Here is a 14,778-nt window from a genome sequence, read left to right as displayed (position 1 = left end):
AAGGTCTCTATTCATTTATGAAATTAAAGCTAACAGGAAAAATGGCGAGTAATGAGGACTTACAGTATCCCCTGTATCCTCCCATACTGTCAGATGACACGCCAATGTATTTGTCTTTGTTCTTCTTTGCCTTTTTTCTTTCCTCCCTCAACCTGTCATCGTCCTGGACGAACTCCACCATCTCTTTTACTTTCTGGCGCACATTAACTCCTTGGTCCTTGCCATTCTCATCTAAGAGCATAGAGCATGAGAGAAAGAGTGAAGATACAGAAGTTGACAACTAATACAGTGGTTTTCAAAGAGCTGGCCAAAATTTCAAGACGAGACAAATTAAATATTGACTGGTTTCATATGTCAGACACGGACACCGAATAAAACTAAAATATCTGTCTGTAGGGAAAAGGAAGTGTTCCTGCTTGCAAACAACACCTTGAGTACACGTGTGCTTAAGGAGTGAAAGCAGCTTTGGGGCAGTGAGTGTGGTTCCAAGATTTGTGGTCTAAGCAGCGCTTTTGACCTGCATCCATCCAAGAGTTTACACTGAAGCCATTGTTGTAAATAAAGTAAACTGCTGAAAGAAAACACTGCAAAACAGAGCTGTAGAAAGCCAAACAAAACATTGTGAAAATGTTTTAATTGCAAATCAAAATTGAGGGGGGGGTTTAACAGAATAAGTACTTGCCAACAAAGTGGTAGCTCTCTAAGGACCTCAGGTCATACAGATGCTCTCTGGCACTGGTGACAACTCTTTCTGATCCATTCCTGATCAGGTGGGCCAGCAGGAGCAGGGACTGGGGGTGGGAGAGACAACAACGGTAATTGCAAGCACTGCTCAGGCCTACAACCCCTGTGCCATGCTAAGGTTTTGCCATGCTTATGCTGAGTTCCAACGGTGCTCTAACAAACCTTGTAGACTCTCCTCCAGTTTTTCTTGTTGTCCCTCAGCATGCGAGCCCACAGCATATTCATAACCTCTGGGAATTGCTCATACATAAAGGTGGCTCTGCCGGGGGAACACAAAGATGACACAAGAGAGAAGGGCTTTTTTTGTAAGCATTTCTGTATGCAAATGGAATTGAGCTTTTCAATGCGAGTTTTATGAGTTGTGTCAAGGTGAAGAGAGAAGGGATCCTGACCTGGAGATTTCACCCATCAGCTGTCCAGAGGGTCCCCAGGGATCATCGTTAGTGGCCTCTCTCACTTTTGACTCCACTTCTGAGTAGTTCATCACCACATTGGTTCTATCAATGGGAGACAAACATATGTTGATTCACAGACCCTGCCTGGGACCTTAAATATCAAATAGTATTATTAAATATTGAATATCATTATGTTATTAGTTTAATTAACATTTATTTTTTGAATGTTATTTTTCTTTTATTTATTTTAAAATTCCAACTGTGCGGCCTTACACAAAGTAAAAAAAAAAATATCATGGTTTAGAAAACACAATGTGGACCATCCAGAGGGAGGCTCATGAATATGAGGCACTCTTGTTCCAGATACACCCAACCATACACCTGCACAGACAGGGTAAAGGACAATAGGATTGTGTGTGTGTCCTACTGCAGTTTGCAACCAGGGGCGGGGGGCGGGGGAAATGCAATTCTTTATGTCCATCAACCATAAGAACAGATAAACACATGCTCCTAGGTAAATGGAGCCGTTTGTGTGTAAGTTGAGATAAAGGCACAGACATCTTAATTGCATACAGAAACTCACTCTTGACCTACATTTTCAGCCATCCTCTAACAAAATACATACTTGTCTAAAACACAAACAATTGCTTCTTTGGTTATCATTACCCATTAGAATTTAAAGCACATATTCAGGTTAAAATGACCTGAAAATTACCATTTGAAAAGTTAATGCAGGATTAAATTTTTTACAAGACATAAGGGCACAAATTCAGAGGAAATAGTGTCCGTTTTGAGCAAAGCTCATAAATACGCATTTTTTTCGCTAACATTACATCATATTACGGAACAGAGGGTAGTCAGTCTCCTTGGCCGACTACCCTCTTTTTTTACCTAAATTTTACCCAATTTCCCCTCGGGGATGAATAAAGTATTTCTGATTCTGACTGGCACTGCCTCAGCTCAATGTAATAATAATACATTAAACTTATATAGTGCTTTTCTAACACTCAAAGTCACTTTACAATCAACGGGGTGGAACAAGACAACAGATAAACATAACACAGACATATAGGTGTGGATGGGAAGGGGGGCTACGAGATGGAGAAGCGGCAGCCACACACGACACCAGCAGTACTCTCCCACTTAAACACATACAAAAGGGAAAGAAAAACAAACATCATAAATTACATAAATCACAGATGAAGTCTGAAGAGGTGAGTCCTGATTAATGACTTAATCAGGACTCATTGTACAGTAGTAAGGGGTAGTGAGTCTGAGCGGTCATGAGAAAATGAGTTGGTCTTTTTTTCGGTAGTTTTATATTGCATTTCACCATTTATCATCATAGTACATTATTGTGTTTATGCAGGTTGCACAAACTCCAGCCTGTCGGGACATGGAGTCCACAATTTTCCTAACAGGAAAAGGAACGGCGCTAGCTTTCGTGCCCGGGTGCATTTTGTGCAGGTGAAGAGATGGGATATCACTGCTGCACCTGTTACGAAAAACACGGTCGTGTGTGGCACTCATTTTAGACCAGAGGATTATCTTTCTGGCGATATGAGGGAGTTTAGGATGGGATGCCAAAGCCAGGACTTGTTGAGACTGACAGCTGGTGCATTTCCTTCAGTGCACACACAGTGGCTTCATCAGGTCTGCCATCTGCAGCAGCTTCTGGTTCTGCTGCCAGCGGGAGTAATGGTCATGGATCCGTCAGAGAATTACTTCAGAGAATGTTGCAAGAGAGCATTTCTGACATTTTCTTTTTAAAATATTGTGCTTATTATACTCAAAGTTCACATACCTTGTGATTTTCTGTGTATTTTGATGTAGAGCCAGATCCAAATTAAAACATTTTCTATAAATAAAATGTCTAATTGAGAATTGAGATAGCTTTAGTTGAAAGTATGCACTCGTGAATGTGTTCTAGTTTTAAGTGGGTCAACTGGTATATTTTTCTTGTGATCATACTTGCGCATTAGTTTCTGTAAGTATCAATACTCTGACAGGTATGTGCCCTTGGGCACTCCAAGGGTCATAGTGTCAAAAGTAGAGGCCAGATTACTTCGGCCCTGGTACCATTCGATTCAGCAGAAAGTGCTTAACATTTTTTTTTTGATGTATAATATGTAAACTGTGGAATCAAACACAGAAATACGGAACCATTTAAAGCAAGTTCCTGCTGGAAAAACCTGTTTTTTTGACATGGCGGTACCGCCCTTATGAAGCTTGTCTCAGGAAAAGTAGAGGTGTAATTGTTACAAATGTCGCATCATTAGATTCAGCAGAAAATGCTTAACATTTTTTATGTATAACATGTCATATTGAAGACACCCATAAAATGCTTGCAGAGAAAGATATTTCTGTGTAAATCTGCTAGCAAATGGCTCTTTATTTCTGTGCGTGATTCCACAATTTCAAACAAACATACGTACATGTGTTATACAAAATGTTCAGCGTTTTCTGCTGAATCAGATGTTCCCTGGGTTGAAGCAATCTGACCTCTACTTTTGATGCTACGACCCTCGGAGCAGCCAGGGTCACACTCCCTATCAGAGGGTAAGTACCTTGGCACGACACCTGTCTTAGACGACCAATGCTAGGTTTTTATACAGCTCTGATGTGAACAACCGGTTAGATATCCAAAAACTAAAGACAACTTGTGCACAACAGTGCTTCTCTTCTGACCGGCGCATTCACTTCTGCTGCTCTAGGTGAAAAACAATTATGCTGCCCTTCTATTTGCAACGTACCATACCAGCAGCAACAAACAAAGGCTAATATGCCATACACATAAAGCAAATAGTCTAGTGCAGTGCTAGTGTGCTCAAAGAGTCAACAACATTAAAATATGCAGGATGCCATGTGTGGGCATTTTGCAGATCTGTATACAAATAACGCACAACAGGACTGCATAATAACTCCAATAACCTAGGCTTCCGGGTGGCATAGTGGTCTATTCCGTTGCCTACCAACACAGGGTTCTCCGGTTCGAATCCCCGTGTTACGTCCGGCTTGGTCAGGTGTCCCTACAGACACAATTGGCCATGTCTGCGGGTGGGAAGCCAGATGTGGGTATGTGTCCTGGTCACTGCACTAGCGCCTCCTCTGGTCGGTCGGTCGGGGTGCCTGTTTGGGGGGGAGGGGGAACTGGGGGGAATAGCATGATCTTGCCACGCGCTATATCCCCCTGGCAAAACTCCTCACTGTCAGGTGAAAAGAAGCAGAGGAAGCACGTGGTAGTCTGCAGCCCTCCCAGGATCGGCAGGAGGTGGAGCAGTGACCGGGATGCTCAGAAGAGTGGGGTAATTGGCCGGATACAATTGGGGAGAAAAGGGGGGGGGGACTCCAATAACCTAGTTCGGTCGTTTAGACATGCTGCAGTATTTCCTTATCCGATTCTTCGCACTGCATTTTTTTTTCTCGAAGACAGTTGAGATTGGTGTCAGTAGGAATGGTTGGCCCACATATCGCCACCCTTGCCAAAGTGCTGCCCTAAGGAATTGCCTAGCTCGCCTATATGGATGCGCCAGCAACCACAGTAACCAAAAAATAATAGGTATTCTAGCGCAGGATACTAGGATTGATACTATGTTATTAATAGATTACATTAAAACGAAAAAAGCGAACTATGCAGTTTGCATGTTGCTTCATCAGATTCTCTGTTTTATTAATGGAATACATTACGATGAATGGAGCGAATTACACGTTTCACAAGTTGCTTCATGGTTTGCATGTTGTGAAATGCGTAGTTTGCTCTTTTTGTTTCAATGTAGCCTAATGCATTAACAGTGTCAATCCTAGTATCCTGGCGTGCGCTGGAAGATTTTTCAGTTTACTGTGTTAGACATTGTTAGTTAACACCCATTCCATTATCAGAACCACTTATCCTGCTCTCAGGGTTGCGGGGATGCTGGAGCCTATCCCAGCAGTCATTGGGTGGCAGGAGGGGAGACATTCTGGACAGGCCGCCAGGCCATCTCTCTCTTACACTCTCTCTCACTGTCACTCTCACTCACACTCACACACACACACACATACACATACACACACACACACACACACACACCTACGGGCAATTTAGTATGGCCGATTCACCTGACCTACATGTCTTTGGACTGTGGGAGGAAACCGGAGCACCCAGAGGAAACCCACACACACATGGGGAGAACATGCAAACTCCACACAGAGGACTACCCGGGACGACCTCCAAGGTTGGACTACCCCAGGGCTTGAACCCAGAACCTTCTTGCTATGAGGCGACCGCGCTAACCACCGCGCCACCATGCCGCCCCAGCGGCTAACACCCAAAGATATATATCTATACATATATTAATAAGCTAACACCAGTCACTCACCAAGACACCTGCCCAGTTCTCCGTTTTGGGCCCCATTCTCTTCTCATTGTATATGCTGCCCTTGGGGTCCATTTTTAAAAAACATAATATGTCTTTTCATTGTTTTGCTGACGATTTGCAAATCTATCTGCCTATAAAAACAAACAGCAGAGATTCTATACAGGCTTTGCTGAGTTGTTTAAATGATGTCAAAACATGGATGGAGTTAAATTTCCTGAAATTAAATCAAAATAAGACTTAAATTATTGTATTTGGACAGCCTGATCTGCTGGATGGTTATGATAGTGCTCTTGGCCCTTTAGCTTCCTACAGTCACTCTTCTGTTAGGAATCTTGGGATGATTTTTGACAGCTCTTTTAACTTTGACAAACAAATAAACTCAGTAGTCAAAACAAGTTTTTTTCAATTACGACTTCTGGGAGAAATAAAGGCCCATCTCCCTGCAAAAGATCTTGAAAGGGTAATTCATGCGTTTATTACCTCTCGTCTAGATTATTGTAACTCTTTGTATGTTGGCATAGCTCAATCGTCGCTTCGTCGCCTGCAGCTTGTACAAAATGCAGCTGCTCGCCTGCTGACAGGAAAGAAGCGACGTGATCACGTAACGTCTGTACTGGCCTCCCTTCATTGGCTTCCTGTCTGTTTTAGGATCCAGTTTAAGATCTTATTACTTGTTTTCAAGTCGTTAAATGGGCTGGCACCATCTTATTTATCTGAGCTAATATATCATACACCAGTCAGAGCACTCAGGTCAGCAAACCAGATGCTCTTACATGTTCCGAGATCCAGGCTTAAGAATAGGGGTGACAGAGCCTTTGCAGTTGCTGTCCCTGATCTCTGGAACAACTTCCCAATACACATAAGATCTGCTCAGACCCTAGAGACTTTTAAATCTTGGTTAAAGACCTACCTCTTCTCGCTGGCATTCAATTCAAGTTGAGCTAGACACCGTGATTTTATTGTGGAAATATACTTTTACTCTTGTGTTTTATTGTTTACATTTTAATTCCTTTATTTTACTTTAACATGTATTTTTATATTCATATGTGTTACCTATTTTACATTGTATTTTAAGCTTGTGCAGCACTTTGGTTCAACTGTGGTTGTTTTAAATGTGCTATATAAATAAACTTGACTTCTCCACTGGTTCTCCTCACACCACAACTCAATTTCTCACCTCTGATCATTATTCCTTCTGACCCTGGACTATTCTTGGTCTCTTGGACTCCTAGCAGGCTCATAATTATAAGGCTGTGGTCCGTCATATTCGTCTGAATAAAAACATACAACCTCTTCAATGTCAAAACTAGCACTGAGATCCATTAATTTCTTATTATTCAACTTGACCACTCTCCCCTATATTATGTCACTTCTGGTATGGCTTTTTTTCAGATGCTGAAGTAAAATTCTCTCACAAAACCACTTCAGAAGTCACTGCACCAGTCACTATGCAGATGATACTCAGCTGTATGTGCCTGTAACGGCTGATGATCAATACTAAATGCCTAATTTAGAGGCCTGCTTGGCTGCTGTGAAAAACTGGAGATCACTAAATTTCCAGCTTTTAAATTTGGATAAAACTGAGATGCTGGTCCTTTGCCCTGCTAGACACAGACACCAATTTGATCAAGTAACAATAACAACTGACAATTCTTTATTTCACAAAGTGTGGCAGCCAAAAATCTTGGTGTTACATTTGATCCCAGCCTTTCCTTTGATAAGCACATTAAAAAAAAATCACCAAGACTGTTTTTTTTTTTAACTTACATAACATTGCTAAAATCCAGTCTATCCTGTCTTTGGCTAACTCATAGACTAATACATACATTTGTTTCATACATACTTGACTTCAGTAATGTTCCGTTTTCACGTCTGCCACACACTAGTAACTCAAGTCCTCAGATGGTTCAAAGTGCTGCAACAAGAATCCTAACTAAAATTAGAAAATTTGACCATATTACACCAATTCTTGCTTCCCTTCTCTGGCTTCCTATCTATGTTAGATCTGACTTCAAGGTTCTTCTGCTGACTTATAAAATCCTAAATGGGCTTGCTCCATCATACCTGTCTGATCTCCTTAAACCGTACATTCCATCTCTAGCTCTTCGCTCTCAAAATACAGGGCTCCTGAGTGTATCCAAAGTTAAAAAGAAGTCAGCAGGTGACAGAGCTTTTTTCTATCGGGACCCGTTCTAGTGGAATAACCTGCCTGCTACCATCAGACAATCAGTTTGTTGAGTCCTTCAAATCCAAACATAAAACTCATCTTTTTGCCTTAACCTCCAATTAATTGCCTTTAAATTGAGTACTTCACAACCTGTACTGCATGGCAGGCCAGTTTCTGTCTCGGTGAATTTACCAAGCACTGCTCTGCCGATGAGATTATATAGATTACTGACCATTGCAAACTGTTCTCTTCTCTCACATCTTTTCTATGTCTTTGAATGATGTCTTCTTCTTTCTCTTCTGTGTATGTGAATGTGTGATGTGAGTCTGTCCTGGATGCACGTGTAGTCTGTCCTCCTCCCAGGTCTCCATGGTGACTGTGGTCACCACCTGGACACTGCTTGGCATCCCCTCATCACATTTCCTTTTTATATATCTTATAAATCCATATAATTTTATTATCCTGTTTCAATGTTATAGCCTCTCACTCAGATGTGTGACTAATGTCTTTTCTTGTCTCTTCTGCGTATGTGAACGGTGTGATGGGAGTCTCCCGTGTGCATGTGTATTCTGTCCTCCTGGCAAGTCTACATGGTGATGGTGGTCACGTGGCTCAGGTCCTAGGCTGTTCTAGTGGCATCTGGACACTGCTTGGTATCCTCCTCCTCATCCTATTCTTCATACATCTTAAATTCCATTACAACTGTTATCCTCTTTCAATTTTGTGTTCTGTAAGTTGTGTTTTATTCTGTGCACTCAACATCCATTGCACGTCTGTCCGTCTTGGGGGAGAGATCCCTCCTCTGCTGCTCTCCCTGAGGTTTCTTCCTATTTTTTTCTTCCTGTTAAAGGTTTTTTTTTTAGGAGTTGTTCCTTATCCGATGCGAGGGTCTAAGGAGAGGATACTGTATTGCCCTAAAGCCCACTGAGGCAAATTTGCAATTGTGATAATGGGCTATACAAATAAAATTGACTGACTTTACTTGACGTAGTGTATATTTTTATGAAAATCTAGCTCCTACATCCTTTTCCTACACACTGATTCACTGCATTCTCAACCTGCAAATTTAAAGACACAATGAGTAGGATTCATCGGTTGCAGTTTTTAAACACAGCATTCAAAATTGGTCCATCCTCAACAACACCAGAAGCACACACCCCCTGACCGCAGTTGCCAGAACACATCCCAGTGTACAGGCCAACTCCATGTCTCTCTTCATTCCCATCCTCTCTGTCAGTGTTCACTAGTGAGTGAAAACCAACCCCAGATTCACTCTCGTTTTGGAACGAGCTTTGTCCGCTTGGTGTTTTTCCTCACTATATTTGCGTTTTTTTTTTCAGCGCCGTATCCGCAATTGTCGTAACTTCCTTTTGGATGCGGACTTATGATCTGGCACCTGGCTGTACGTTTTTATAGAGTACCACCTTCACACTCTGTGCGCTGTTGCTGCTTGGGGGCTACACACCCACTGCCCAAAGGTTAACGCCCAGAAACGCCCCGTACACAGCAAAATAAGAAAATACAGGCAGAGGACAGGGTCTCTGCAGATACAGACACCGCCACACACATCTAGTGGGTCTTATAAAATGGATAACTGAAATTAAGCAATCTGATTGGTTGTTAGCCATGGTATAATAACCATATACAACGGCAATGACATCTAATTCCTTTACACAATTCAGTATCACTCCGTGTGTTGTAGCAACCGTCTTGTACTATGTGCGGGCAGCCAGCAGGGCCAATTTCTTTGTAAGAACAATGCGTTATGAAAATGTTAACAAACTAGGTATTTTATATTGCCATACTTGGTAACCATTTTATAAAAACAACAGCTCACTCCAGGCCGTGATACATTGTGATTATATCACAGCTTGTCAGCCCTCCGCGAATGACCCTTAGCTGTGATATAATCACATTATACCACAGCTTGTCGTCAGTTATTGCTTAAATAAGTGATGATTGAGAGGGATTATTTTTGTATGAGTCTATAGATATCACTCTCTTCATCACTCATTAAGTGACCACTCAGATGAGTGATGAAACATTTCTCTCAATAAACGTTGTGTCCACATGAACTGATGCAACCTTTTGTGATTTTCTTACCCGGATTATTGAGTATGCATAAAGACGAGTCTATCCATTGTTTTTTAGGAAAATCCTACTCATTCTGCCTTTAAAAAGGCCCTGTACAATCTATTGCATGGATAAGAAAAATCAAAGTTCATTGACAACCGTAAGGATTGTTAAATCCATTAGACTGTATGACACACTTGCAGTTCTAAGTGTGAAAAGCACTCAAAAGGCTGATAAGTTTGGTGACCTGAGAAATTATTTTGAACTGTGATTATACAAAAAAAAAAAAAAATCAAAGCAAACTAAGCATTCTCCAATAGAGATCCTCATTAGACTACTATTGCCAAACAGACAGGTCTAGTTGAGTTGAGATGATTAACTGAACCCTGATCAGCAGTTAGTCAACGTGGGGAAGAAGGGAGGTTTCAGTTCTGGCACATCCTAACTACTGCCACATCAGCAGCAGAATAGTGTCTAAAAAAGTTGCATGAATAGGCTGCAAAGTGAAGACACACCCTCTCTGTGGTTCTGGAGGCAGTCTCTAATGTTGCTAGGGGAAAATAGTTCTCATGCTGCATGTTATATTTCAGGATTTGCCCTAGGTCTAAAAGATGGGCCTGAAAACTAATGTTAGATGTTATAAATTGTTGAATGATGTTTGAAACTTCTATGTTTTATGTTTTTCTGTGCTACTGTTTACTTGCCAGGTCTCTCTTGAAAAAAGTTTCAACAGCAATGGAACTAACTAGTTAAATGAAAAGGTAAATTAAAAAAAGGGTACATCACAACTGATGTGATTTAGTTAAGTCTTCAGTTAGATTAGGTCTTGAGAGGTTACCAATATTTTTGTCATATGTTAATGCCCTTGGTCAAGCCTACATTCCATATGGTCTGCAACTGACGTGAATCTTAATTTTCTTTGCCCACGACTAGAGACACTGTAAGAAACTGTATGTACGACGACAAAAGACAAGAGGATATGGTGAGGTGACAACAGCCTGCTCTTATCGCTAGACAAAAACAGTCCGCATACTAGATATCTCACAGATGAAACGGAAGCCATGATAATCTCTCACAGTGACTGTGTTGCGACAGTGACACAAAATAATACCATGTTTCCTTATGGCGCTTCAGTACCCCATATATTTAATATAGCAGCCAGTAGCTTATGTAAAATTCTTAATGTAGTGCATGTTCAATGCATAGCAGTGTCTCAACAGTGTACATTATGTTACCTCCTCTGGCTTGTGCAGATTTTCTTTGGCTAAATGACAAGAGAAATAGATGGATCACAGCCTGAATGCACAGCTTGTGGTGACTACAAAAAGTGACCGTTCTCAAATGCTTAAAGGTCCACTAAGCGATTTCCTTGTGGATTTTTCCTGAAGGCTCTTCCTCGCCTTCTACAACAGCCGATATGATACTGCTCTTACTGTACTGACACCTGTTGTTGTAGGCAGTGAACATGGCAGTCTCTACAATGGGACCCGCACCATGCTGAATAAAATAGCTTATTCTAGCTTATTCCAAGCCTACAAAACATTGAGTCTTGATTCACTGTGAGTGTACATCATTTAAAATATCTAATAAATTCATATTCATTGTGTAAATACATCTATTCTTTTTCTTGTCTGATAAATCTTATGGGACTTTTAAACCTCAGACTCTCACAAGACCACAGAGTTCAAAGAGCCAGGAGGAAACTGACAGTGGAAACTCCCTTTCCCTCCAACCTTAACCATACACAGCTTTTCCCTGTTCCTTTCTTTTCTGTCTGTCCTTGTCCCAATCTAATGTAACAAGGGCTACAACTATAGCTATTTTAATTGTCGATTTATTATTTTATCAATTAATGACTTTATCATATAGCCTACTAAATGTCAAAAATAATGACAAATGCCCATCACAAATTCTCAGGGCCCAAGGCGATGCCTTAAATGTATTTACTTAGTCTGATCAGCAGTCAAAAAAATACTACAAAAAATTCTACAAAAACTACTTAAGTATCCATTTTAGACATGAATGAGAGAACAGCAAATAAACCTTGGCCTTTTTCTGATCAAAACGAAGCATTTGCGAAGCTGTTACCAGTAAATGTTCGGTAATTTTACTTGATAAATTACAACGATTGATCGATTAACAAAAAATATTTCAGATCAATTTTGTCAATCGGCTCATCATTTCGGGTCTAAATGTAACCCATTCTGAAAAAGCTCACATTAAAGGATGGGTAAGTGCATTTTGGAAGAATGGATTCTTGGAGAGCCTCAAGAAAATGCTGATGTCTGAGCCTGCCAAACCAGCAGTTTAACTTTCAAAGTGGAGTCATGTTGCGCAATAGCATTGCCACAGCCCAGCAGCGCAAAAGGCTTCTCTCACCTTTATTCACGTGTGTCCAGTAAATTAGATCCCGCATCAGGACAAAAGACACAATGGTTAAGGTGTGTCCCCTTTTCAGTGGTAGCAACTGAGAAACTTTATCAACAGAGGACAAATCTCTATTCCTGAGCATGTGACAAATAACTGACAGTTTGCCATCACAGTGCAAATGACTTGTGAGACCAACTATACACAATGCCCATTCATTATCTCTTGTATCACTTCTAAATTTTAACCAACTGTTGATGGGATTGCCTTCCTTGGATTTTCTCTTTTCTTAAAGCTCATCGGTACCCAGGTTAAAGGTTAATAATGTCTGTAACAGCCTTAGTCATTCTTTGCACTTAAAATATGAATTATCTAACAAGGTACACATGGAATTAACTAAATCTACATTTTCTCATTTTGCAGACACTTTTAACCAAAGTGAATCACAAGAACCAATGACTGGCAAATTGTGTGTCACCAAGACATCATAGCATGTCAGTGCACCCTAGAACAACAATAGCAAGTTGGTAGGAGATTCAAATTACAAAGTAGTGAGAAAATGCCTCATACTATACCACAACAACAGTTTCAGCTATTATTGTGATTAATATGTGCTCTGGTGTGACTCTATATTCTCTATATTGTACTTTTATCTGTCTCTGCACATATCTATCGCAATTAACAGACAGTAAGGGTTATCTGTTGGTATTGAGATAACATTTGGCTTCTTACTTCAGTACCTACTGTGCAGTGAAATATGGCAAGAATAAAAGGCTTACAGAGCTTTTGAGTTCTTCTGTGCTAAAAAGTACTGAAATATCAGTATTCTGAAGTTCGCCATAGATGAATGAATAAAATAGACAGACTGGCTAGTAAGAAACAGGATGAGTTTTAACTTGAAAATGAGTTGTTTTTGCAAATACAAGAAAGTCTCCACCTTTACTTAAATACACAGTGAGATTCATTAACCAACACGTTTAGCAACATCGTACAATATTTAAGATTAACGCTTGTATTGATTAGTATGCTCCATTCCATGTTCATTATTCAGACTATGGGCTGTCAAACTAGCTTTGCTGGCTTCCTCAGTCAAGTCGCTAGCGCTACTGAGATACTTATCGTTAGCTCGCAAGCTAACTAATTAGCTTATTAGCTATGTGACTTAGCTTCCTATATCGGTGAAAAACACAAAACACCGACGTGAACAAACACACAACGGTCTCAGTGTTGTCTTAACTTAACAAATACGACAGAAAAACAAAAACTAAGTTGGGGCAAAACAGAACAACAATATCCAGGATAATCTGTTTTCCAAAGTCAGCTAGCTAGCTCCTAGCAAACAGGCTAGCTAACTTGATGTGTAACGTGACGTCAAAGTTTGAGTACGTGTATGTTTCAAACAGGTACACTGCGAGACTCAGCGACATGAAAATTGTGTTAAATTTTCAAGAGCGATACTTACGCTTTATCAACCAGTTCTCTCACTTTCCACATATTCAGCATGTTGGCTCTGTGACAAGGGCTCTCCGCCTCGGCGACCCTTATTGCCTACAAACACCGAAACCAAACCTTGAACTCTTGGAAAGTAAACTCTTCACCTCACTCAAGACAGGAGACGCGCAGGGTCGGTTACCCACCGGAAACGTCCCGAAACGTCATCAGTAAACGCATAAGGCAGCATAGGAGATGTAGTTTTCTAATAACAGACGCCGCAGTTGTGCGATTACGCAAACGCGGATCATTATTCAGGGAAGAAGAAGAAGAAGAAGAAGAAGAAGAAGAAGAAGAAGAAGAAGAAGAAGAAGAAGAAGAAGAAGAAGAAGAAGAAGAGAACCGTTGAAAATTAGCGGCAGCATTTATTTATCTTTAAGTCGAGGCAGTCTTACGCCTACTATATTAGGATTGATTTTGGCCAGTATGGATTAAAGATTGATTAAAATATGTTTGTCTGATTTATATTAAATTTCTACAGACGTTTACACGTTTAGAATGTATTTTTGTACATGTATGTGACCCAAAATGCAGTGTTATTCTTCGGATAGTAAAAAGTCCTACGCAGGAAAAAAAAGACTATCCAGTTTTCACCAACTCACTAGCCTCCAATTCAAACTATAATCGAGATTCCCCCAAAACTGCATCCAACACTACTGTCAGCAGTTCCCTGCCCCCAGTGCTTCCAGTCCCTCCTCATTTAACATTCAGCCATGCTACAGTGACCCAACGATGTTGTGTGACAAGCGAGGCAGGACACTTGCTGTTTGTGTCAATCCAAATCAATCACCCCCTCTTCTGGACAGTCAACGTCATCAACACACGGAAAGGTCATGGCGTGTACCTCAAGCCAGTTGTGATGTGATGACTGGAGCTAGATCAGGGAGGTCAGTGTTGCATATACACTCTTGAGTCATTAAACATTGTGCTAAATGCCTACCTGGTGAGCTTCCTATGAACAGGCAATGCAAAGCCTATTGGCAATTCTTTTGTCATTTTTTTGTTGAGGAAAAAGTAGGCCACCTTTGGCCCTCATCTTTCCATTGGATGCACCGAAATCAAAGTGCTTTTGAGATTCACGTGTCCAAGAGTGCATGAAGAATATTGAGTCTCCTTGTCATATTGATTGATATTGCAATGGGCAAGATAAGCCATCAGATGCCCTCCAACTGACAGGATTGCT

At 40.8% G+C, this 14,778-nt stretch overlaps 1 protein-coding gene across 1 annotated transcript in view; it reads right to left on the bottom strand.

The window, feature by feature from the left end:
- Nucleotides 1-13,726, bottom strand: part of clint1a (clathrin interactor 1a) — a 28,196-nt gene extending 14,470 nt beyond the window's left edge. The window contains exons 1-5 of the mRNA XM_056274885.1: nucleotides 13,567-13,726; nucleotides 1,137-1,241; nucleotides 907-1,003; nucleotides 683-791; nucleotides 64-231 (exon numbers count right to left, since the gene is read on the bottom strand). Of these exons, the coding sequence (XP_056130860.1) occupies nucleotides 64-231; nucleotides 683-791; nucleotides 907-1,003; nucleotides 1,137-1,241; nucleotides 13,567-13,607 (520 nt within the window). The 5' untranslated portion in view covers nucleotides 13,608-13,726. The remainder of the gene's footprint in view (nucleotides 1-63; nucleotides 232-682; nucleotides 792-906; nucleotides 1,004-1,136; nucleotides 1,242-13,566) is intronic.
- Between the last annotated feature and the right edge of the window lie 1,052 nt (nucleotides 13,727-14,778).

This window comes from Lampris incognitus, chromosome 1 (genome assembly GCF_029633865.1).
Source record: "Lampris incognitus isolate fLamInc1 chromosome 1, fLamInc1.hap2, whole genome shotgun sequence".
NCBI lineage: Eukaryota > Metazoa > Chordata > Actinopteri > Lampriformes > Lampridae > Lampris > Lampris incognitus.
The sequence above is the reverse complement of the archived record's forward strand: the minus strand, read 5'-3'. Positions and strand labels throughout refer to the sequence as shown.